Source organism: Vicugna pacos, chromosome 4 (assembly GCF_048564905.1).
Source record: "Vicugna pacos chromosome 4, VicPac4, whole genome shotgun sequence".
NCBI classification, from domain to species: Eukaryota; Metazoa; Chordata; class Mammalia; order Artiodactyla; family Camelidae; genus Vicugna; species Vicugna pacos.
This window is the reverse complement of record NC_132990.1, coordinates 76,993,578-77,018,730: the sequence shown is the minus strand read 5'-3', so window position 1 is coordinate 77,018,730 and position 25,153 is coordinate 76,993,578. Positions and strand designations below refer to the sequence as shown.

Sequence of the window (25,153 nt, the reverse complement as noted above, 5' to 3'; positions counted from 1 at the left end):
GGCTCCGGGCACCAGCCCCAGGGAGCCTAAGCCCTGATGCATCCATGCCCCAATCTGCTGTGCAGCCTTCCACTAGCCCCCGGACCACCCTGGGCCTCACACAGTTCACCTCTGAAGTGGGGACACAAATGCTGGCCCTGCCTCCCTCCAGGTGGCTGCTGGAACCAATATGAGTGCAGCCTCCAGTGGGACAGGGCTCAGGCAGTGGTCACCAAGCCACCTGGCACAGCGCCCAGGTCCCCACTTCCTTTCTCCCTTCTGGTCTTACCTGCAGGCCTACTGCGCTCAGCCTATAAAAGCAGTAGGGAGCAGGGGTCCCACAAGCTCCCTAAGGCAGACTGGAGACACAGAAGGTGGGTAGGGCGCCTGGGTTGGGGTCCCTTCCTTCCCTCCCTTCCCGGGGCTGCAGGCAACGTGGCAGGTGCAGCCGAGTGCAGCCCAGCGCAGACCGTGCAGGATGCGAGCGGCAGAGAAGCAAAGCCCCTCCCGGCGGCGCCCCGCGCCCTCGCCCCTACCTCTGGCCCACGTCGCTGCCCATGGAGCCCCTACCACGGGCCGGCAGCAGCGGGCTCAGCCCATGCGGCTCCTCGGGGGCTGAGGCGCCGGCCGGGGCTCCCCCGGGGCCCGCCTTGCCCTCGGACGGCGAGCGCGGCAGCTTGGCCCGCGCCATCCTGCGGGAGCGCACGGCGGCGGCGGCGGGGGCGGAGCGGGCGCTACCAACTCCGCGCGCCGCCCCGCGCGCTCCCCGCGCCGCCGCCGCAGTGGAACGGCCGAGGGGGGCTGGGAAGCCGTGGGGGCAGCCCGGGGGCGCCCAGGCTTGGTCCCCTCCCCGGCCTGGCAGGCCCTGGGCAAAGAGGACGCCCCACATGGGAGGGGGTCTCAGCGCCCTCCCGCGGCTGCCAGGGGCTGCCTCACAAGGGAAGTCGTAGTAATAGTCTAAGGACAGTCACGGCGCCGGGGGAAGGGAGGAATAGTAGCGCGGTGACAGCTGGTGGCTCTTGGCCGCTCACCACCACAGGCAGGGCAGCTGGAGAGGGGAGAGCGCCACTGGTGCTCGGCCACGTGCCAAGTCACAGCCGGCCGTGGTCCTGGGGACCCAGGTGGGGCTCCAGATGGCCGGTCCAGAGCCATGGGCACCTCGCAGCCCCCACCCCCGCTGCCCAGGTTAGGTGGGTCCAGCCCGCTGCCCAGGTGGGAAGTCGCTGCCTGCCCCCTCTCTGGTAGGCACTCAGGGTCCGCCCTCTTCCTGTTTCCTTCCCCCCAGAGCTGTGCGGGAGTCAGTCCATGGAGTACTGGTTTACCGGTGCCCACGTGCCAGGCTCGGCTGGATGCCGGACATGAGATCCCAGACGTGGATAAAGCAGCTACTTCGTGGAGAGCTCTCTCTCCCGGAGGCCCTGCCGGGTGAGCGCCGATTGTCTGATTACACACAGCTGAGGAAGAGTGCAGATTTCTGTCCGTTTGCAAAGTGGGAAACCGAGGCGCTGAGGGAGGAAGTGGCTTCTCCAGGAGACCCAGACAGGAAGGAGTTGAGCAAGACCTCCTGCCAGGACCGGCCCACTGCGCCTCTGTGCCCTGTTGCCACATTATGTGGCTTTTCTGCCTAATTCCTTGCATTTTCAAATTTGGGAGGTTGGGGTGCTGAGGTGACTCGCCTGGGACACAGCGGCTGGTATTGGCCCTGGGGGACCAAGGCTCAGGGTCTGGCAGCCCCAGAGCCCAGCTGGGAGCAGGAGGCTTGGAGAGGCACAGCTGCCTCAGGCTGCAGGGACTCAGGCTGCCCCAACCCTCACATCAGACCGGAGGGTCCATCGCGGCCGGCCTGCCTCCTTCACCCCACTGTGACCCCCACAGACCACCAGCGTCTGGCGCTTACAGGAGGTTTGTGGGAGGGATGTGTGCTGAGTCAGAGTAAAGAATGTAAAGCCATTTGATGGTCTCAGCAAACGCTCACACGTGCGTCCCTCTCGATGGCGAACCACATCCGTCGTCGTCTGCCTTACACCAGCAGAGCTCGAGGAGACACCTGCCGGCCCCTGGGGAGGGGGCAGCTGATGTCGGCCACTCCTCGTCCTTCCTGTAGGGCGACGCCGGGGGGCTGCAGAGAGTGAGGGCTGCAAGGGTCTCAGGACAGCTGGTCTGTGAGACACACTGTGATGTGTGTAAAACAGCTGGCAGGACCGACCTTAGGCCTCCGCATCTGTGTCTATGCACAGAGGGCCGGCTGCCGTCAGGGACACTCACTTGTGCGCTCGGCAAGCTGCGAAAGCAGATCCCTAGGACTCTCGGTTTCCACAAAGGACCAGCACACAATTTCCTGGAGCAGCAGCATCAAACGGCAGCCTGTCTTGGGACGCTCACAGAAGCCCCGTCCGAAAGAGCACAGGGCTTCACGCCCAGCTGCAGGGAAGGCGCAGCGCGTGGCCAGCAGTGCAGAGTCTTGTCTTTCCCGGCCTGGGTTTTGAGAGTGCAGTCGGTCAGCACGGACCAGCGGTGTCTGAGGTCAGGGGTCAGAGTCAGGGGACAAGGGCAGCATGTCCGGCCTTTTGTGTGGTGGGATCTAAAGACAGACACAGGCCGCTGGGTGGCAGTTAGAGCTGGGAGTGGGCTGGGGGCTGCCGCATCACTTGTGTAAGGTTTGACTTACTTGGAAAGCGATGGTCTGCTTTAGTCATACAGAGTCTAGAGGTATTTTCCTGTGTGGGGAGGACAGACACCCCTCCTGCCTAGACTAGTGACCTAAGGCCCTGCATCCCCTGGCCCTGGGGCACTGTGAGGAGTGTCCAGCTGGATACCCGCAGGGCAGGGAGGGCAGGCCCAGGCCCCCGGGCCCTGAGGTGTCATCCCAGCACTGCTCACTCCCATGGGGCTCAGATGGCCTCAGGCCCCATGGCTGCGAGGTGGGGTGGGGCGGGCACAGACAAAGAATAATCTTCCTTGCTCGAGCATTTGCACCCCGCCGCACAGCTGCCCTGCGGGGGCTGGGGGGGTCATCCTGTGCATGGGGACTACTGGCAGGGTGGGAGCAGGGGTGGGGGTGGGAGAGAGGCGCAACCAGGCGGCATCCAAGCTGTGTCTGAAGATGGAACCAGCCAGGCTCCCCGGAGGACTGGGTGAGGGGGGCTCAGTCAGGGGTGAGCTAGAGGGGTGGTAACACCTGAGAGGGGGAGACAAAGGAGCAGGCGGCGGGGGGCTTCCCAGACCCTTTCTGGACAGTCTCAAAGGACAACCAGACAACCATAGTGGACACTGCAGAATACCTCCCAGCCATAAAAAGGAAGGAAATCTCGATATAGGCTACAGCATGGATGACTCTTGAAGACACTGTGTTCAGTGAAATAAATCAGACACAAAGGAAAAATCCTAGGAGCCACTTATCTGAGGGCCCTAGAGGAGTCAAATCCACGAGACAGGAAGTAGATGGTGGGGCTGGGGGAGGGGAGGGGGGCTACTGGGCACAGAGCTTCAGTTTGGGAAGATGAAAGTCCTGGAGACGGATGTGGTGATAGTTGCACAACAAAGTGAATGTGTTTAGTGCCGCTGAGCTGTGTACTTAAAAGTGGTTAAGGTGGTAAATTTCATGCATATTTTACCACAATTAAAATAAATAAATAAAATTTTTAAAAGGAAGGAAGAAGAGAGGAAGGAAGTGAGAGATAAAAGGAAAAAGGGGGAGAAACAGGTCGGAGTTCATAAGATAAGGAACCCAGCTGACAATAAAACATGACCCAGAGCAGAAGGAACTCCCCACAAAGGCTCCACGCACTAAACCAGCTCGACAGGCACCAGCTCAAAGATGACGTAAGTCTGGTATATCAATAGAGTGAGAAAAAACAGAGACTGCGGAGCTCTGGAAACAAGCTGAGAGCCCAAACACTAAATCACATGGGGTCACTAGTGAGCCCAAACCAGAAAAGACATGACTGAAAATGGAGTTACTGACAGAGGGACAGCCCCACTGGCACAGGCAGAGGAGAGGGTCCAGGAGGTAAGAGCTGTGGGGCATGCTCACCCAAAGAACTGCTCATGCCCCTGAGCAGAGGCCCCACCCTGGGTTAAGTATTTAAAACATATTTAGAAAGTACTGGGAAATATCATGATGAAAGCACTACACACTGAGTTCCAGGAAAATAAGATACAGGATACACCACGCCCAGATATTGATCCCATTAATCTACTAGGCTTAAAGGATGAAGAAAGAATTCTTTAGGCAATAAGACGGGGTTGGGGCAGGAAGAGGATGTAGCTTAGTGGTAGAGCATGTGCTTAGCATGCATAAGACCCTGGGTTTGATCCCTAGTACCTCCATTAAATAAATAAATAAATAAATAAATAAATAAATAAATAAATAAATAAAATAAACCTAATTGCCTCCCCCCCTCCAAAAAAAACCCAAAAAACATTAATTAAAGAAATAAGACAGGAAAAGCAAATCAAGTGAGGGGTAGAGCAAGCCGGCCTTAGGAGCTGGGGGAGGGGAGGGGGAATGAATATTTAATGGGGACTGAGTTTCAGTTTGGGAAGATGGAAGAGATGGATGGTGATGATTGTTGCACATTAGGGATATGCTTAGTGGAAATTTAAAACAAAAACTGTCACAAGAGACAAAGAATGACATCACATAACGATCAAGGGACCACTCCAAGAAGACATAACAACTGTAAATACATAAGCACCCAACATAGGCATGCATACCTAAATACATAAAACAAATATTAACAGACATAAAAGGAAAAATAAAATGACAACCTAGAAGAAACAAATTTCTAGAAATGAACAATCTTCTAAGACTGAATCCAGAAAAAATAGAAAATATGAACAGACCAATTACCAGTAATGAAATTGAATCAGTTATTAAAAAAAAAAATCCCACAAACAGAAGTCTAGCACCAGATGGCCTCACAGGTGACTTCTACTAAATAGTGAGAGAAGAGTACACATCTATCCTCAAACTAATCTAAAAAACTGGAGAGGAAGGAATGCTTCCAAACTCAATCTGAGGCCAGCATCACCCTGATATCACAACCAGACAAAGATATCACAAAAAAAGAAAATTACAGGTTAATATCACTGATGAACAATCAATGATGCAAAAATCCTCAACAAAATAATAGCAAACTAAACTCAACAGTAAAAAGATCATACATAATGCACAAATGGGATTTATCCCAGGGATGCAAGGATGGTTCAATATCCACAAATCAATCAATATGATACACCACATCAGCAAATTGAAAAATGGAAAACATATGATCATCTCAATAGTTGCAGAAGATGCTCTTGGCAAAATTCAACATCCATTTATAATGAAAATTCTCAACAAAGTAGGTATAGAGGGAACATACTTCAAGATAATAAAGGCTATATATATAAGCCTACAGCTAACATCACAATGGTGAAAAGCTGAAATCATTTTCTTTTAAGATCAGGAACAAGACAAGGATGTCCACTCTCGCCACTCTTATTCAACATAGTATTGGACGTCCTAGCCACAGCAATCAGACAAGAAATAAAAGAAACCCAAACTGGAGAGGAAGAAACGGTCCATTGTTTGCAGATGACATGGACCTATATACAGAAAATCCTAAAGATGCCACCAGAAAACTACTAGAGCTCACCAGTGAATTCCATAATGTTGCAGGAGACAAAACTGATATACAGAAATTTGTTGCATTTCTATAAACTGACAATGAACTACCAGAAAGAGAAGTTTTTAAAAATCCCATTTACCATCACATCAAAATAATAAAATAAAAAGGACTAAATTTAACTAAGAAAACAAAAGACTTGTACTCAGAAAACTATAAGACACTGATGAAAGAAACTGAAGATGACACAGACAGAAAGATATACTGTGTTCTTGAACTGGAAGAATTAAGATTGCTAAAATGACCATACTCCCCAAGGCAGTCTACAGATTCAATGCAATCACTATCAAAATACCAACGGCATTTTTCACAGAACTAGAACAAATAATTCTAAAATCTGTATGGAAACAAAACAGACCCTGACTGGCAAAAGCAATCCTGAGAAGGAAGAACAGCGCTGGAGGTATTGCGCTCCCTGACTTCAGACTTTACTACAAACCAATTCTGACACGCACAGACACAGATCAATGGAACAGATTAGAGCACCCAGAAGTAAACCCACGCACACATGGTCAAATAGTCCACAACAAAAGGATACAAGAATACACAATGGAGAAGAGAAAGTCTCTTCAATAAGTGGTGCTGGGAAAACTGGACAGCTACATGTAAAAGAATGAAATTAGAACATTCTCTAACACCATATACAAAAATAAACTGAAAATGGATCGAAGCCCTAAATGTAAGACCTAAAAACACAAAACCTAGAAGAAAACATAGGCAGAACATTCTTTGGCATAAGTCGCAGCAATATATATTTGATCTCCCAAGGCAAAGTAAATAAAAGCAAAAACAGACAAATAAGACCTAGTTAAACTTAAGAGCTTTTGCACAGCAAAGGAAACCATTGACAAAATGGAAAGGTAACCCACTGAATGGGAGAAAAGATTTGCAAGTGATATGACCAATAAAGGATTAATATCCAAACTATCTAAAATATATAAACAGCTCATACAACTCAGTATGAAAGAAACAAACAACTGGATTAAGAAGTGGGTAGAAGGTCTGAACAGACATTTTTCCAAAGAAGACATCCAGATGGCCAACAGGCACATAGAAAGATGTTCAGCATTGCTAATCATCAAAGAAATGCAGATCAAAACCACAATGAGAGATCACTTCACACCTGTCAGAATGGCTATCCTTATCAAAAAGACCACAAATAACCAATGTTGGTGAGCATGTAGTGAAAAGGGAACCCTCGTACACTGTGGGAGTGTGAATTGGTGCAGCCACTGTAGAGGAAAGAATGGAGGGTCTTCAAAAAACTGAAAATTGAACGCCTGTGTGCCCTAGCAATTCCACTCCTGGGTATGTATCCAGCAAAAAGAAAACACTAACTCAAAAAGATCAATGCACCCCAGTGTTCACAGCAGCATCACTTACAGCAAACAAGCTACAGAAGCAACCTAAGTGTCCATCAACAGAGGACTGGCGAAAGATGTAATAAATGCATGCAGTGGAATACCACTCAGCCATAAAAAGGATGAAGTATTATCTTTTGCAACAATGTGGATGGACCTGTAGGTATTATGCTTAGTGAATTAAGTCAGAGAAAGACAAATTCTGTATGTTATCAGTTATATGCAGTATCTAAAAATAAAATGAATAAATATAACAACAGAAAAAGACTCACAGATATAGAGAACAAACTAGTGGTTACTAGTGGGAGGGGGGATGGGGAGGGGCAAAATCGGGGTAGAGGGTCAAGAGCTACAAACTACTATGTGTAAAATAAATACGCCACAAAGGTAACTGGACAGCACAGGGAATACAGCCAATATTTTATAATAACTTTGAATGGAGTATAATCTATAAAAAGTTTGAATCACTATGTTGTACGCCTGAAACTAACATAATATTATCAATCAACTATACTTTAATAAAACATTTTTAAAAAGAATATACTAATGTCACTGAACTGTGCACTCAAAAATGATTAAGGTGGTGAATTTTATGTCATGTGTATTTTTACATAATTTTTTAAAACTCGGAAAAAAAAAAGAGTATAAAATCCAGCCGGAAGGGCTCCCACCGGCCAAAGAAGATGGAGATACGGTGTACCTCCTACCTCCTACCTCGGTAACAAGTTACTACAGATACAGCGGCTTAAGACAACAGGTTTACTCTCTTGCAGCTCTGGGGTTCCGAGTCCTAAAATCTACGTGTGGGCAGGGCTGCTGCCTTCTGGGGGCTCTGGGGGAAGTGCTTCCCGGCCTCTTCCAGCTCCTGGAGTCGTCTGCATTCCTTGTTTTGGCCCCTTCCTCACGTGGCTCTGGCCCACCCACATGGCCCAGGACCACCCCCGTCTCAAGAGCCTTAAGGTCAACACACCTGCAAAGCCTCTCTTGCCACCTGAGATGCTTGCAGGTCTGAGGGGTTAGGACGCGGACACCTGGGGCGGGGGCACCACTCAGGCCATCACACAGGGTGAATGTGTGTAACAGCATCCGTCAGTACATGACACCCAGAGGGAGGAGTCCGGAGAAAACACCCTCGGCTGCCACCCTTTGAGGCAGCTGCAATGCACTTGGAAAGCCGGTAATTAAGGGGAAAGGACTGAATGTGTTTTCCTGCCTTTTCAGCAGGAATTATATTTCAGGGCGGACAATGAGCTCCCACTGATGAAGGAAAACCACCAGTTAAAGAAGAACGTGGCAAACGCTCAAGGAGGGAGGAGCAGAACAGGAAAGGGGCTTGTCCAAGCCGCCGTGGAGCGTGGGGCTCAGGGAGGGCGTCCCATGGGGCTGCCACCTCAGATGCACAGGGCTCATGTTCCCATGGTGATGGGTCACCTTGCAGCGAGGAGCGGAATGGAACCACCCCATGCAAGGGTGGGGCTGTCACTGGTGTACCACAGGCCCATCTGGCCACCTCTAATGGAGGGACAACCAAGATGCAGGGCAACACGGGACTACAGTGACACTTAAAATTGCTCTCCTGCATGAAACATTCCTGTTCCATCCACCGGGACGGACCCAACATGCAGTTTACAAGGAATACTGGAGGCACGGAAACAAGCTGAACCATCCACCAAGAGGAAACCCGACACTCAGACGTGGAGCTTTCTGTGGGACAAGAGGCTGGGTGTATCAGCTACTTATGCTGTGTGATGAATCACCCCTGATTCTGCAGCTTAAAGCACCAGGTTTATTATCTCGCAGTGCCTAGGTCAGCAGGCCAGGCACGGCTTAGCTTGGTGTTTGCTTAGGCCCCACAAGGCTGAAATCAGCATTGGCAGGGCTGGACTTCTGCCTGGAGCCCTGGGGAAAATCTGCTTCCAGGCTCAGTTGGCAGGATTCAGCTCCTGGCGGCTGCCCGACTGAGGTCCCCCTTTCTTGCTGGCTGCGGGCTGCTCAGCCCCTACAGGCTGCCTCCCCCAGGCCCCTCCATCTTTAAAGCCAGCCATCGTGTGTCAGATTCCCCTGTGCTCCCTCCACTTCCAGCCGGAGAAGACGCTCTGCTCCCCGCAACTAGACTGGGTCCAACCTCTGTTGATTAACTCAACCAACTGACTAGTAACCTTAACTATAATGCAAAACTGCCATGGGTATGCAGGTCCTGGGGCCGATGTGACCAAGCACCACAGCCCGGACAGGGTAAGCAACAGGCTGGCCCTTCCCCAGTTCTGGAGCCAGGAGTCTGAGATCAAGGTGTCGCAGGGCTGGCTCCTCCGAGGCTCTGAGGTAGGACCCGCTCCAGGTTTGTCTCCAAAATTCCCCTCTTTTAAAGGACACAGTCACGTTGGATTAGGATTCGGCCCACCCTAATGACGTTATGTTTACGTAATCACCTGCAAGAATCCTACTTCCAAGCAAGGAAATCCTCGTGTGACATCGCACCCCTTCTTGGGCTTGGGGATGAGGGTGGGAGACCCGGGAGGGCCACACCAGGTAGGCGCCGGTCTGGGTTAAAAGGAGTTTGTGAGCCCAAATAACCAGACATGACACAATATTCCCGGACTGAACAAACCAACCCAGGATAGGCTGGGGGCCCCCGGGGGAAGCATCCTCCCCAAGCCAGGTGTGTGCTGCCCCTCTCCCCAAGAGCCCCCACCACTCACCCCAGGCTCTCTGGTCACCTCCTGGGCATCACCCTAGGCTTCCCAAGTTTTCAGGGTAGATGCCTCCTCCTATCCTGCCCCTCCCCAGTGCAGACGTGAGTCTCAGGAGATGCCCCACAAATGCCACATGAAGTCTGTGCTTTCCAGGGACTGGCCCAGCCCCCCTGGGCTGGGGGTGGGAGAGGTACCCCCACCTCAAGATTCACCAGGTGCTTGTCCACTGGTCCTTATCTGCCCCAGAGAGAAGTGAGGTGATTTCTCGCCAGTGTTCACTATCCCCCAAACCACTGAGATTTCTCGCTATGAGTGTCCTAGGCAGCCATTACAAGCGACCACGACTAGGGGACTTAAACTTCTGGAGGCCAGAGGTCCAAAATCAGTATCTCTGGGCTGAAATCGAGGTGTCACAGAGCTATGCCCACCCCACCCCAAGGCTCTAGGGGAGGGTCCTTCCTGCCTCCTCCAGCTGCTGGTGACTCCTGGCCTCCCTGGCTTGTGGCCGCATCACCCCTGTCCTCCATCCTTACACGGGCTTCTCTGTGTTAAATCTTCCTCTACTTCCTTTTTTTTTTTAATTGTAGTAAGATACACTTAACAAAATATTTTAGTCACTTGTTTCAACCACTCTGCTATAAGGACACCGCTGGCTGCATCTAACACTCGCCAGAATGATCTCCCCACCTTGAAACCCTTAGCTTGCTCACACTGCGAAGCCTTTGGCATGTAAGGCCACATCACAGGTTCCAGGGGTCAGGGCGTGGGCATCTCTTCAGGGCCACTGCTGAGCCGACCCGGGAAGAGTCCCAGGCCCTGCCTGGCTGTCCCCAGCCTGGGATGGATCCTGACAGCTCCTGGGTAGCCCTGTGCTCCTTGTGTCCCCAGTCCTGCCGGAGAATCCAGTGGGTGCAGAAGGGCTGGCGCCTACCCTGCTGTGATGCCAGCCGTCCCTTCCTGGCATGACAGCCACTGCCGGGCACGTTCCCCGCACACTGTCCGTCCTACTCTACATGGAGCTGAAGGTGGCAGGAGACCCCCAACCTGCCTAGGCCCCACCAGCCAGGGCCGCAGCCATTTCCATGGCCGCCTGTGTCCTCTGAGGACTTCGGGTTTGCAAAAGACACAGGCTCCTGGCCAGGGTGGAGCTAGGATCCTACCTCACCCCATCCTGACTGTGGCTGAATGGAAGGAAGGCCTGGGAAGTTTAAACATAACCCTGTGGCCCGAGCTCAGCCCCGCACAGGAGGAACCCAGAGGACCCCGGGGGGCCTTGGCCTGCTCCAGAATCAGCCGCTTCAGCCTGGCTGGCACAGGTAGGGGTCCCGTCCTGACTCCCTGCGGCCACTCTCCACTGTGACAGCACCCTCTCATGTCCCATCCATCCCCGTGATCTGCACGTACAAGGCTCAGGTGGGCAGAGAGGCTCAGGTCCAGGGCAACTGTGGGGTTCCCCAGCCCCTAGTCCTCACCCTGGCCTCACCTGCCTGCGGCTCTCCTCTCCCTCCAGCAGTGCTCTGCCCTCTCCTGCCCCTAAAACAGCACCACCCCTCACTCTCGGCGGTGTGTGTCCCTGTCCTCAAACTCACCCTATCCTGTTTTCCTCAAGTCTGGCCACGAACTGCCTCCTCCCCTTCCTCTCCATGCACCTGAATTCTCCGTTCCAGGGGCCTTCTGCCAGAAGGGAGAAGACTGCACAGGCAGAAGGTCACAGGATTCTCAGAGGTCAACATCATCCCCACAGCCCCCTAAACCACTCCCCCAAGCTGAGAGACCCCCGCAAGTGCTGGCCTGCGGGAAGGCCCTAGGGCCTGCACCGGTGAGCAGAGAACCAAGTCCTCACCCTCTGAATCTTGTCCCCACCCTCTGCCCAGCCATCTCCGGGGAGCCCCGGAGTGGGGGTCATGCCTCTCTGGACAGAGATGTTCTCTTGGGACACGAGGACGAACCAGCTCTAGCAGTTGTGTTGGGGGAGAGGGGCGGGTCGCAAGTGCACCACCTGTGAGCTCCCTGGCCTCACGTCCCTGGCCTCCTGGGTGGAGTCCAGCCTGTCCACCTGGTGTCCTAACCACTGGGCCTGCTCCTGACTCCCTGGACTACCCCAGGCACCTGCTCCCGGGAGTGCACTCCCAGAAAGGCCCCCAGGTCTGAAACAGATGGCCTGCTGAGAAGGGCCTTAGGGGTCATCCAGGCCCAGGGACCCCGGGACCCACAGTGGACCTCATGGATCTGCGATGACAGGAAGCACATGGGGAGGGGTCCTCAGCCCTACTGGATCCTGTTTCAAAGCCCTGGCCACCCCAACACCTGCACCTCTCATGGGGAACCTGGGATCTGGTGGGGTCCTATCTAGGCCCTCAAGACAGGAGCAGGTGGTGCAGGGGCAGCCCAGCCTACCCCAGTGTCCCCCGAGCACCCGCAAAGGACAGCTGATGGGCCCACCAGCGACCCCTCCAAAGCTGCTAAGGCCATCATGGGCCTGGGTACTTTCAAGGATCCTGAGGCCAACTCTGGCCCAGACACCTGGCTAACTGTCCCGGAGTGGGGAGCTTCAGGGAGCGGGGGTGGGGGGGGTGCTGGAAGGGGTGCCCAGGAGAAGCAGAGCACTGAGCAAAGCTCCCTCCCAAGGGAGGGTGTGGGGGAGGCTGATCCTCGCGGGGCTCAGTCTGAGTCAGCGGGGCATGCAGGCAGGTTGCGGTGTGGCAGGCACGGTGATGGGGGAGAGTGGGGGTGGGGGACAGACATGGAGGGTGGCCAGGACGTGGAGGACAGACCCAGGCAGGGCCCTGAGTGGTGCGGGCATGGGCAATTTAAATCAGTTCAGCACCCGGGACGCTTATGACCCTCGCCAGCCAGCTATGCCCCGGCTGGGAGCACTCTCGTCAGTCCAGCTCAGAAATGTTCAGTTTTAGCAGTTACAGACGAGGACACTAAGGGTGGGGCCGTTCCTTGGGATCTCTGCCCCCACCGTGACTTCCGGCGCAAAGGCCTGGTGGGCTTTCGCTCCACGGGGTAGCCCGCTTTGTCCCCCACCCTAGGGGCAGCCTCACCCACTTCTGCTCAGCCAAGGGGGCGGGGTGGTGGGACGGGAAACACCTCCTGCAGAGACCCCGCCTCCCCAAGCCCTGTCTGCTCCTTCCTGCACCCAGTCCAGGGGACCAGGGACCATGGCTGCCAATGGTGGCAGGTCCTGCAGGGCTAGCCAGGGGTCTGTCCTCACGGCTCCCCCACGCTCCTGCCAGTGCAGGCCTGTCCCCCCACTTCTCAGCTTGTTATGTGAAACAATATTTGGTGTTATTCAAATTCCATCCTCTGTTGTCAGAAAAACTTAGGGAAACAGCCGAATGGGGCCCTTCTGGGCGGCCTTCTGACCTCTGGAGGCCTGGCCACCCCGCTTTCCTGGCATGCCCTCGCCGGAGCCCCCAGAGAGGCCCTCACCGCCCACCCATCCTCCACTCAGACGCCTGGGAGTGTGGGGAGGGCACAGACCCTGACGCCACCTCCAGCTGAGGCTCAGGGTCCCTGCTGGGCCGGGTCCTGGCCTGGCAGGCAGCTGTTCCCCCGGCATGCAGGCCAGGAGGCCACCTGGCTGGCCCCTTCTCCTCACCTGTGGCTCTGCATCCACCCTCCCAGCCTTCTGGTGATTCTGCCCCTTGTGGAAGACCAGCCAGTGGTGTGACAGCCCCTGTGTTCCCCCCTACTGTGCATAGAGTGCCCCTGTCCCCCATCTTCCTAAGCTGGGGGCGCAGGGAGGGGCTGAAGCCTCATGTCCACATTCCAGACTAGACAGCAGAGAAACACTGACAATCACCAAAGCCCCACTGCCACAGCCCTTTCCTGCTCTCCTTATGGCTGCCCTTCAGGGGGCCAGTGGTCATTGGCCCTCTATAGGGAGAGGTCCAGACGTAGGGGCTCACAGCCTGGCCAGGCCTATAGCCCCTGAGCAGTGCAGGAGGCCCTCAGATGCCGAGTCCGTCCCAGGACCAGGTACCACTGCTCAGCTTCCAGACCCACTGGAGGGTCCACTCTGGACAGGGAGGGGTCTCCTAGAGCTGCCCCTTGGTTCCTGGGGTGAGGGGGCAGTGAGCTGTCCCAGAACAGGGCAGGGAGCCCTGAGCCTCAGGCCTTGGAGGGTCCAGGTGCCCTTCTGCCAGGAGTCCTGCTCCCCAGAATCCCCAAGACCTGGCTGGCAGGCAGCAGTGACAGCCCCCCAGGACCGTGGCTGCCTGGACGGCAGGCCCGCTCTGGCTTTGCCCACCTCCTCCACTGTTCCCCTCCTTCCCTTCTCAGGAGAGGCTGGCCAGCAGCAGGGCAGCCTCCTTTGCCCACGTCAGCCCAGCCTCCTTCCCCTCAAGGCCACAGAGGCTGCGGTGACTCATGGCTGTGGCTTTATTTCCCTGGAGGGAAGCAGGCCCACATCCCTGCCCGCCCACACACAGCCCATTGGCAGCCGGGCAGCAGCACCTCCACTCGACCCACAGAGCGTACCCTGGGGCGTGAGTGGGACCGGGAGAGGATTCCAGGCAGCAGGGACCCAGGAGCATGCTGGAGAGGGGTGGTGTGGGGGCCATCCCTGTGCTGAGACCACCCTGTGCCAGTGTGGGGGGTCTCCCTGCAACCCCCACCCCTGTGATGCAGAGGGAGGGCAACCACAGCTTCGATGCCCCCTTTGCAATGCTGATTCGTCCAGGCCACCTCCACCCAGGCCACCTCCACCCAGGCCCTGCACCTTCTCTCTGGGGTGAGAAGGAGGACCCTCCCCCAAATGGCCTGTGGCAGCTGCAGTAGCCAAACTTCCTTCCCTCTCACTGAAATTCCCCGGGGCCAGCCAGTCCTATAGATGCCAGCACAGTGTCCCCATGCCTGAGGACCACGGGGGTCTTTCTTCTGGAGGATTTGCTCTCTCTCAAACACAAACACACACACACACATACAGCTCACCACCGAACACCATCAGCACACAAACATGAGGTCCCTGGGCTCAGCATACAGAAGTCATTTCCCCTCAAAATAAGGTCGAGCAGGATGGAGATTAGGGGGTTGCCAGGAGATGAGGGGGACTGGGAAGTGACTGCTGATGGGTATGAGGTTTTCTTCTGGGATGACAGAATGCCTGAAACTAGACAGTGGTGGTGATCTGGTCTGAATGTACCCAAACTCACTTTATATTTTATGTTTTGTATCTTTTACCACAATAAAAAACTCCAAACCACAGGACCCAGAACACAGTGGAGGATTCAGTGCCAGCCTCCTATTTCCCAAGAGACGAGGACAGTTCCCCCCAGGCAGACACATGCCACCCTACGGCTGACGGCAAAGGCCTGACACCGAAGGATGTGTCACTGCAATTACATCAGTTGTAGTCACTGGCACTTCTGGAGCATTTGGAAGCCCCAGGCCCACTCGGGGAGATGGACGCTTTCCTGCCCAACAGTGGAAGAACCCCCAGGGCTGCTGTTCTCAAGAATTAACCAAGTCCCCACGGAGCAGGTGCTGAGGGTCTGGTGATGACTCAGGAAGAAGCTGAGCTCGCATTTGGCTTAGGGAAGCGTCTAACCCTGCCCTGCATCCCAGCCGCACATGCTGGGCCGGGACCACTTACCCTTTTCCGCCTCTCCCCACGCGGGGATTAAATGAGCTTTTCACCAGGGCACGTGATCCTGCATGTGTTTACCTGTTACCACAGCACTCAGCCCAACAACACAGAACTACAGGGTGAAATAAGCCCCTCTGCTGGGCTTGCACCCTTGATTCCATGTGGGCGAAGCCCTTGGGTTCAATATCCCCTCCCAGTTCTACTTGGAGGATGAAACTGAATGTCTGTGAGGTCTGGCAGGAAAGATATTCCATTTCCAGCAGGCAGAGTGATTTTATGATCTTGTTCCACCAGCCTCACATAGTCTTTACACATTGACCTTATTCACGAGCACGACTTCTTCCTCAGCTGCAGCCTCAGCGGCAGATTATTCTCAGAACTCCTCTGTGTCCTGGCAATTTTCAACCTCATGGACTTTATGTACTAACTTGAAACATTGCACCGTTGGGGGTGCTGCAGATTCACGAACCCAGTTCAGCACTGGTGGGGAAGGAGACCCGCAGATACCAGGGCCCCCGTCACCCACCACACTGCAAGGGAAGAGGATTGGGTCCGAAGGCCCACAGGCTCCAGCGTGAGTCCTTGGCACTCGCCTTCACTTGCAAGCATAAAGCACCTCCCCAGAGGCTGACGGAGCTAAAGTGCTGGGTGTTTACCGAGACAGCTATTTGGGGAAAAGGCAAAGAAAAGCAACATTCTCCCAGCTTCCTGCCAGCCCCCTCAGCATATGAACTATTCCCAAGGGCTCATTTTGCTGGTCCTTTACTGAAAAACTGAGAGACTCAAGTTTATTCTGCCTTTTTTTTTTCTGGCCAGAAGAATTTGAGGTGAGGGGATGCTGTCACTCTCCGTAAGTGACCACGGCATAAGCTTGAAGGACACCATCACTGAATTAATAATAAGTGACCACAGCCAGCGTCTGGAGGACGCCAGCCCTCAGCCAGACTCCAGGACTCCGCCACAGAGCGCTTCCGGCCCTGGCTTGTCCCCAATATCAGCAGACCTGCGAGCGGTGCGGGGGGCCTGTGGGCAGACCTGGGGAAGCCGACCCGGGAATCGGTCACTGGGGTGACTCCCCAGGACAAGAGCATCCCGTCCCATCCTCCAGGCCCTCCCGGGAAAATGCTCCCACCCCCTCAAACTCCTCCTGTCCGGAAGCGCCGGGAAAGTTGAAGCGCGTGGGCCGCGGGCGCAGCGGCGGCCTTCAGCACCACGGACAGCTCCGCGCGCCGCCCCTTGCCCTACCTGTCGTCGTTCTGGAAGGACTGGTCGCCCAGCAGCAGGTCCCGGAAGCGGTACCTCGGCGGCAACGGCAGCACCTCTGAGTCCAGGTCGCTCATCTTGAGGCTGGCGGTGTCCAGGAGCGCACCGTCTCCGTGGCCGCCGTCCCCGGCGCTGGGCTGCCTGCGGGCACACGCCACCGCCCCCTCAGCCCGCGCCCGCGCCCGCCGCGCAGAGCCGCCCGACCGCCCTGCAACCCCCCGCCCTCCCGGCCCGACCCCGCCCGAGCAGCCCTCCCTTCGGCCCCTCCCCCTCCCGCCACCCCCACAGCCCCGGGCCAGCTTGTAAGTCCAGCGCAGCCCCAGGCTACTGCACCACACGAGCTCCTGCCCAGCTGCTTGGCCTGAGAAGGCCCACTCACAAGTGCCTCCAGGGCACGGGGAGGCTGGCCACTGCCAACACCAGGGGTAGGTGCTCACACCACTCAAGACCCTCACCAGGGCTATGCAGCTACCCCAACACAGACTTTGCCAAGACTGGCTGCTCAGCCTTCCTCAGGGTCCAGAACACCCACCTCTGCCTCAAAGACCCCTCTCAGAACCTCAGGCTGCTGGGCATGGGAAGAGGGAAGTGAGTGACCAGGAACTTAAGAAGAGGCCCTCATCTGTAGCCTCCCAAGGCCAAGGTCCAGCCTGACCTGAGGCCAAGCAGCTCAGGTCAGATCAGAACCTGGGAGGTGGTGCCCGTGCGGGAGGGCAGGATCCCCCTGAGACCCCAGCTGCCCTTTTGCCAATGTCACCATCACTCTGGGGCCACAGAGACCCCTAACGCAATCACCTGAGTTCAGGAGACCTGGCAGTGGTGGAGCAGGGGAACAGGGTCAGACCAGGTAAATGGAGAGGGTCTTTGGTGGTCTGCAGCCTTTTGGGGCCCAAATGTTTGTCTTCCGCCACTCCTCTACCTTTCCTGCCCCTATCTCTACACCAAAGTGAGTTTTGCCAGCAGTTATCCACATGCGGCAAGGCTCCCGATTCCCAGCCTCCTGCGACAGCAGCCCTCAGAGCCCTCGGGACATCAGCACCAGGACCTCTCTGCCCTCCAAATCAGAGCTCGCTGGCCGCTCCTGGAGCCCCATCACAGCATGGTGGTACTTGACCCAGCAAAGCAGCTGCACAACCAACTGGATGAGCGGGGACTCACTTCCACGGCACAGATGGACAGAATGCAGGCCTGGGCCGTCAGCACAGCTGGGAGACTCAGCTCAGACCCCACGGCTCCCAGCCCCAGCCAGCACCTGGACTCCTGGTCCTCTGGCATCCATCTGACCCTCCGGGTGAGTCCTGCCCCTCAGACAGCCCACGGTGGGGTGCCTGTAGGGAGGCAAGAATTCTCCTCCTGCAGCCTCTACCTGTGGGCATGAGTATTGCTCTCACCTGGCTCCTCCAGGAGGAGCCAAGACCCCTAGGGGGCAACACGTCAGCTGTAGTGGTAGACCTGGGAATGGGCCCCCTGGACCCCTTCTAAGTCACTCCAGGGAGGGCACGTGAGCTGGGGCAGGGGGATTCTTCACAGGTCAGGCCTGTCCCCGTAAGGGATGGGTGACAGAGGAGCCCGGCGCCACCTCCAGGCCTGTGCAGGAGTCTGCTGACCACACTGAGCCTGTGTTGAAAAATCGAGGCCGGAAGCGATGGCCACTAACCTGGAACACAAGGTCCACTCAGGTGGGCACTATGGATCCCTCCTCTCTGTCCTCAAGCGGGAAAGGAAGGCACATTCCCCAAGCCCCACCGAGGGCCTGGCCCAGGCTCCCTGAACCCCGCACAAGCAGCAGGCAGGTGTCAGCACCCCATCCGACGGCCATCAGGAGTTGCTCAAGGACCGTCTCAGGGTAAAGCCATGAGGGGTAGCATGCGCCCAACACGCCTGCGTGCTGTCCTCCCAGGTCACGGGGTCAACCCCCAGGATCTGGCACCATTTGAAAAATAACATTTTCCTAATTGCATCAGCGTGGTTGCATGTTTTTCCTTAGTCACAAGCTGGCTGGGCTGTGGGGAGGTGTGGGCAGACAGGGAACCACGTGGCTGGAGGTTGGGGGCTGCAGCTTCCTGGTTTTGCCCCTTTCTTTCTGAAAGCCTCCTTCGATGGCAGAACCCCAGGAGACTACCGGCTCCCTGTACGTGCCTGCCTCTGCCCTCCTCTGCACTTTGACCTGCTTTGGGTATTCTCTCCTGGCCTCAAGGCCCAGACAAGGCAGGGCCCATGGAAGTGCTCGGAGGGTACGGCCTCTGTTTGGTTTAGGGGGGACACCGGGGGGAAGGAAATGTGCCAGGAGGTGAGAGGCTGGGTCCTTGCCCCAAGACATGGCCTGGGGAGGGTGACGGGGTATGCCGCCCCTCCTCCATCGCAGTGCTGCTGTGACACCAGACACTGGAGTGAGCACAGGGTGGAGAACAGACACCCCGCAGCCCTCCCGGCACCCTGCCTCATCTCCCCGGCAGAGCTGAGAGCCTACACAAGCCTGACTGTTTGTTGTGCAGGCTGAGGGCCAGGGCCCCGGGGGCTCCTGGAAAGCTGCCTGTTCTAGGAGGGACATGGCTGAGCATGGCGGTGGGGTCTGTTTGAGGCGTCTCCCCAAGCCCGAAGCCTTATGTCACTGAGAGGTGTAGGGCAGGATGGAGTGGGGGTCTCGTCCCCACAGAGCTGAGATAGTCCAAGTGGGGCAAGAGCACAGCCCTGGCTCAGCTGCCTGGACACGGAGGCCACCTCGCAGTCTTCAACTTCTCATCTCCCCTTGCCACTCCCTCCTCCCTGTGTGGCCCAAGGGGGCCAAGGAGGAAATCGGGGACCCCTAATACCACACCATCTTTTCTGTGTGATGGTCACACTGAAGACCTGACAATTTCTACAAGAACTCAGTGCTTTGGTGGCATAAGGAAGGTACCCACCTCCCAGGCCCTCGCTCGCCCTCAGGACAAGGCATGGAGTTTCATCTGTGGGACTCACCATCCCCTGGAGCCAAGGCAGGGCAGCCCCCTCCCATGCAAGGCCTTGGGGACTCTCAGGGCCCTGTCAGCATAAACCCACCAGGCCCAGGGAGCCACTAAGGGTCCTGATGACTCAGGTGTGGCCCAGTCTTGCTCCATCAGTCCATGCTGGGCCACCCCAGGGAAGTCACTTCACCTCTCTGAGCCTGTTTCCTCATCTGTAAACGAACATCTGATACCCACTGCCTTTACGAGGTGACTATAAAGATGTAATGAGAGAGTGTGTCTGAGGTGTTCGAAGTACTACATGGCTCGTGAGTGTGTAATCCATGACAGTTTTAAATTTGGGGCTGGTTAGCCACAGTTTGGCCAAGTTCCTGTGGACAAAGGCTCTGACCTGAAGTGTCCTGTTCCTGGGCTGGCCAGCTCCTCATCCCTCCCTCTCCAGGTCAGCTGGGGGCTCCTTGGGGTGTTCAGCTTGGGAGGATGACTGCACCCAGCACACATGCAGGAGGTCACCTGCTCGTGCACCCGGACCCTCCAGCCCTGGGGAAGTAAAGCCAGGGTGGCAGTGCCGAGTACCAGCTGCGAGCCCGGCATTGTGACTGCAGGGTGGTGGATGGAATCCTCTGAACCGTGCACACAGCCAGGACTCCCTGTCCCTCTGATGAGAAAGGGGGGACCCCCAGTGCATGCAGCCTGGGAAGTGGCCCATGGGGTGGGGGAGGCAGGTGCACCTGTAGGGAGCCATCCTGTTTACCACCAGCTGTGCTGCCTTAGGGCGCCCGAGGGGAACCCCTCCAAGAACCAGAGACTTTCCTGTCCCTCCCACATCCACGCCCTTGGTGGTTGAGGAGTCAAGGAGGACCCAGGAAGGTAAAGTTGTCAAAAATCTACTTCTCCTGCCAAAGACATCAGGCCCTGGTGGTTGTACAGTTGAGTTCTGCCACCTCATCAAATGTCCCAAAGCTCAGAAAGCAAAGGAAGCTACTTAGCTCCTTTTCCAAAGCTGGCCTAATCCCACCACCAAAACCAGAGGCAGACAACTCCTGTGCACACCTGAGACAATGGCCCTTCAGACACAAAGTGCGAAAATTCTAAACGAAGCGTCAGTGATGGAACCCAGCAGTGTGTCATAACAACACTGAACTGCCAACACCAAACAGGATTTACCAAAAAACTGCAACATACTTCACCATGCTAAGAAATTCAAGGAGAAAATCCATGTTATCTTGTGAGTAGACACAGTAAAAAGATTTAACACCTCAAATACACGAATAAATTAGATGTAGAGGGACACTTTTTAATTTGCTTAACACCCACAAAAGGAGTCTACCAGAAACCCAGGCAGTGGTGAAACCCTGGAGGCATTCCTGCTCCAGCTGGGAACACAAGGCAGCTGGCTGTGATGGAGTCCTGGGCGCCCAGCGGGACGAAAGGAGGAGTAACAGCAAAGAACGCCGAGGAGGAAGAAATGGGGCTCAGATGTCTGCAGCCGGCCTGACTGTTTACCTAGAAAACCCAGGAGAATCCACTGAATACAGATGAGAACAGACGAGAGCCTCATACAAACCGGGAGCAGGAGCGCCAGCGGCAGAGGCGGCGGCATCCCAGGGCAGAAGGGCCTGCTCCCGGCAGCCGAGCAGACTCCAGAGCAGGAGCCCACTCACTCGCCACAAACCTACAGGACCATCTGGGGACACCACCCACCGTTCCCTGCCCACTGTCACCAACTCCAGATGAAGGGGGAGAGTTAATCAGAGCCCATCAACGCACACAGGGTCATTTTCTCAGAACCTGACAAACTATTTCCGAAATTCACACTGGAGAATAAACATGCCAGAATAGCCTGGACAGGTGTGCGAACACCAGGGAGGAGGGACGGGCCTGGCCGGCTGTCAGGGCTAATTCACAGCCACAGCCAAGGGGACTCGAGGGTTTGGCGTAAGAAGAACACACACAGGGGGACTTTCAGACGTGAGAAGGAGGCCCTGGAAGGGACATCACTAAGACAGTGTTGGTGCTGGAATGGAATGGCCCGTCCTGAGGGCCGCTCACGCCATGCTCACAACGCCCTCTGCAGTGGGGATAGGTCCCCCCACTTTGCTGATGTGGAAACGGAGACCCGGCAGGGTCAGCGCTGGGGCCCAGGGCCTTTAGGCGGCTGCACCATCCAGCCGTGTGCCTTCCCTGCACTAAAGGCAAACCCCACCTCACAGCCCAAAGCAAGCAGGAGCCGGAGACCAGAGAGAATGTTGGGGAAAGACGTTTGGGGTCAAGAAGGCCTCTTGTTTAATACACAAACCCATGAGGCGTAGCGGAACAGACTTACAAACGCTTCCACGTGGGAACAAGACACTTCTGTCTAAAGACACACCGAGGATAGGGAAGAATAGTGGCAAAAGTTACTATCAGGTCAGCGCAAGAGTGTCCGCAAGCCACGCAGAACAGACAGACCAGCAGGAGAGGAGGCAGAGAACAGACGAGAGGCGACTCAAGGAGAGAAAATAAACTAACCGACACATGTGTAAGCTTCCCCCTCCCTAGTGGGAGGGAAACAGCCCAGCAAGTACCGAACCGGTCCGGGCAGGACCCTCTGATCCGAGCCTCTGCCCAGGACACCCTCACCTAGGCCGAGGACCTGGGCACAGATCCTCCCCACTCTAGGCTGGTGATGACACCGCAGACGCTGGACCATCTGCTGGTGCAGGACGGAGACCCAAGCAGAAGCAGCTCTACAAACAAAGAACGACTCTTTCTAAGGGTCCCATTTAGGTTCAACACTAAACACCCTCACTCCGAGAGAGCCCCAGCAGACAGGGCTCTCTGGCGCTCAGCTTGTAGCAGGTGAGCAGGCTGTCCCCACCGCACAGCGACAGGTCGGGGGTGGGCGTGGGGGTTAAAGGCTGCATCTCATATCAAGCAGGACGGGCATTACTGGATGTGACAAGGGCCCGGGGCCACCTGCCTCCTCCAAGCATCACCAGGCTGGAGCCTCAGCCCCAGCCCTTGTCCTAGGCCCCAACTCTGGATGGGCTCATGACTTCCTGGGAAAATGTCCCTTCTTCCTGAGGGCTGCTTGAGGAGTCCAGCTTGCTTGTAATGCTCAAGCTAACCATCCTGGGGCCTGGAGTGTAACTTGAGGGACGTGGTCCCTCTCCTAAGATGCATTCTTCAATCGCTCACACTCGGTTCAAAATTTCCAAGGAAACTGGAGAGCCACAACTGACAGGAGGTGGGGGCTGTGTGCACATGTGTGGGCTTGCGCGTGGGTGTGCAGGGACCTGTGTGCATAGACGTGTACACACGTGTATGTGTGTACACACAGTGTGCCCGTACGTACGCACGTGTGTGCTGTGCACATGTTTGCATGCCCCTGCCCAGCACCCAGGAGAGTCTCGCAGACACTGCAGCGTTGCCAAGGTGGGGGTCAGTCAGGCACTGGGCTCGGTGCCCAGGGAAGCAGAGAACTGCTGAATTTCTCTGCTGACCATGATGGAAAAGCTAAGTGCTGCCTCTGCATCGCAATTACAAAGCTGGAGCTGTTCAAGCTGTCCAGCAGCTGGTGGAAGAGCATCTCTGGGGAATGTCCACCCTCTCCCCAGGGGAAGGGGCTTTGAGTCAACGCCATGGATGGTCGCTCACCCCCACCTCTGAGATGCATCAAGTTCCAAAGTGAAAGCTCAGAGCATATTCTTGCACCAAATTCAAGCTGGAGAGTCATCAAGATGGACACTTCACAGCAGTTTTCTGCATGCATGAAGCAATCCCAGAGGACAGGGAGGAGGGGCCTGAAAGTGGCGTGGACACAGGGCCTTGGGCATGGCCGTGGGGGCCCCGCCACCACCCTGGCCTTCCCTGAGTGCAGGCACCCCCCTCAGGATGCAGTGGGAGGCAGAAGCCACAAGACTGCAGTTCCCACCCTGCCTGGCCGCCCACCTGGGCTGGGCCAGCCTCTGGGGAGAGCCCGTCTGCTGCGCACGAGTGAGACGCAGCATACCCAGGTCCCCCAGTGCCAGGCGGTGGGTCCGCATCCAGACTGCAGGCCCAGAACTCATCTCCTGGGTGCCTACGCCTTGGCTGGACGCATGGTGGCTGCTGGGAGGTGCCAAGGGTGGGGGGACTGCACACAGGCTTGGGCGGGGCTGTGGGGGGTGTGCCTGGAGGTGGAAAGATGCCCTGTCCACCCCATTCCCACGGCTTCAGGTGGTGCTAGTGCTCAGTCCCCAGGCTCCAAAGGCTGGCAGGGCCTGCAGAGACGCTCTGGGCCTTATGTGGAAGTTGAGGCCCAGCTGGCGACACCACCCTGTCCACGCATGACACCTTATACCCGGCAGATCTCTCTCCCTTACAGACTCGTGTCCTGGAGAATCCAACCTGGCTGGCTTCCCTGTCCACACTTCCAGGTTCACGCTCCCCCAGCACTCTAAGGGCTCCTATGGAGGCCAGCTGCTGTGGCATTCTATGCTTGGCTGGCACCCGGGGCCTCTGGCCCTGGTTTGAGGCTCTGAGCTCCTCCCAAGGTCAGACCCCTGCCGAGAGGCATCCAGCAGCGGCCTCTGGTCCCGCATCCAGGGTCTCTGTGAAGATCACTGAAGCCTCAGGTGGGGCCCGTCCCATGGCGGGGCTGGCGGGGTGGCCCACCGGCAAGAGCCGGAATGGGCGGAGCCATCCTACGGGCAGAAGAGGGGCTTCCAGTCATGTCACTGTCAGTGAGCGGGGTGGCACCCCAGGCCCACAGGGCCGGCACTGCAGGGTGGCCTCCAGGCCTCGCTGCCCCATGCAGGACAAGCTGGCCACTGCCGGAGACACTGTGCAAGAGACCCCTGAACAAGCCCCTCAAGGGAAGTCCAAACCACAGAGCAGGAAAGGCCTTTCCAGGAATCCCAGCCCAGAGCTGGCCTGCTGGCCCTGCCTCGTCCTCTGCAAACGTTCCAGCTTGGCAGCATCAAGTTCGGGTCTTGCCCACAGGCCAGGCCCCCCATTCCCATACTCCGCAGGAGGAAGAAGTTTTGGTGAACGTGGGTGGTCCATCCACAAGCAGCCTGGAGAGTTTCCACGACTCCTTTAAACATGCCCTTGTCACCAGGGGCTGGCCCTGGGCCAGCACCCAGCCCGTGGCTCCACGAACTCCAGGGCTCCCCACCCCAGCACCCAGACTCAGGGGGCACCACAAGACACACAGCCTGGCTGGTAGGCCCGGCTCTCCCTGGGAAAGCACACATGTACACACACACACACTCAGCTCTACGTGTCTGAGGCCGTGGTGCACACCTACCCGCCTCGAGGGTCTGGACGTGCTCAGGTGGACTTTCCCCTTTTGGAGAAACCCTGGCTACTCTGGACGGGGGCACAGAAGCACAGCCTCCCTGGGCGGGCAGCAGCTGGACACAGCCTGCAAACCTCCATGTCCTTGGGGGTTGAAGGAAAACCTCAGGGAAGCTCACGATTCAGTCAGGAAACTCTCTGAAAGGAGAAATCGTCCTAATGCAGCACGACCCCTGGGGCTCCCAGGTAACTCAGGCTCAAGCGAGACCCAGGCCAGGACACCCACGCGGACAGCAGACAGGCTGCGGCAGAGCACACAGGTGACACCCACGGACCCGCACTCGGACACAAGCACAGCTCTGAGTGGGTCCTCTCACCCCAG

General features: G+C 56.4%; 1 protein-coding gene and 2 long non-coding RNA genes across 4 annotated transcripts in view; 2 read left to right on the top strand and 1 right to left on the bottom strand.

The window, feature by feature from the left end:
• The window catches only part of KCNT1 (potassium sodium-activated channel subfamily T member 1), a 62,666-nt gene that overhangs the window by 37,442 nt on the left and 71 nt on the right, over window positions 1-25,153 (bottom strand). Inside the window, exon 2 of the mRNA XM_072960403.1 lies at window positions 16,544-16,702. Coding sequence (XP_072816504.1) covers window positions 16,544-16,638 — 95 coding nt within the window. The 5' untranslated portion in view covers window positions 16,639-16,702. The remainder of the gene's footprint in view (window positions 1-16,543; window positions 16,703-25,153) is intronic.
• On the top strand, window positions 777-1,929 carry LOC140695927 (uncharacterized). Its single transcript, XR_012071774.1, has 2 exons — window positions 777-1,164; window positions 1,265-1,929. It is a non-coding gene; the product is annotated as an uncharacterized lncRNA (long non-coding RNA).
• Window positions 16,834-18,521, top strand: LOC140695926 (uncharacterized). 2 transcript variants are annotated; one of them, XR_012071772.1, is made up of 2 exons: window positions 16,834-16,986; window positions 17,509-18,521. It is a non-coding gene; the product is annotated as an uncharacterized lncRNA (long non-coding RNA). The 2 variants fall into 2 exon arrangements; XR_012071773.1 differs by having other exon boundaries at window positions 16,834-17,235.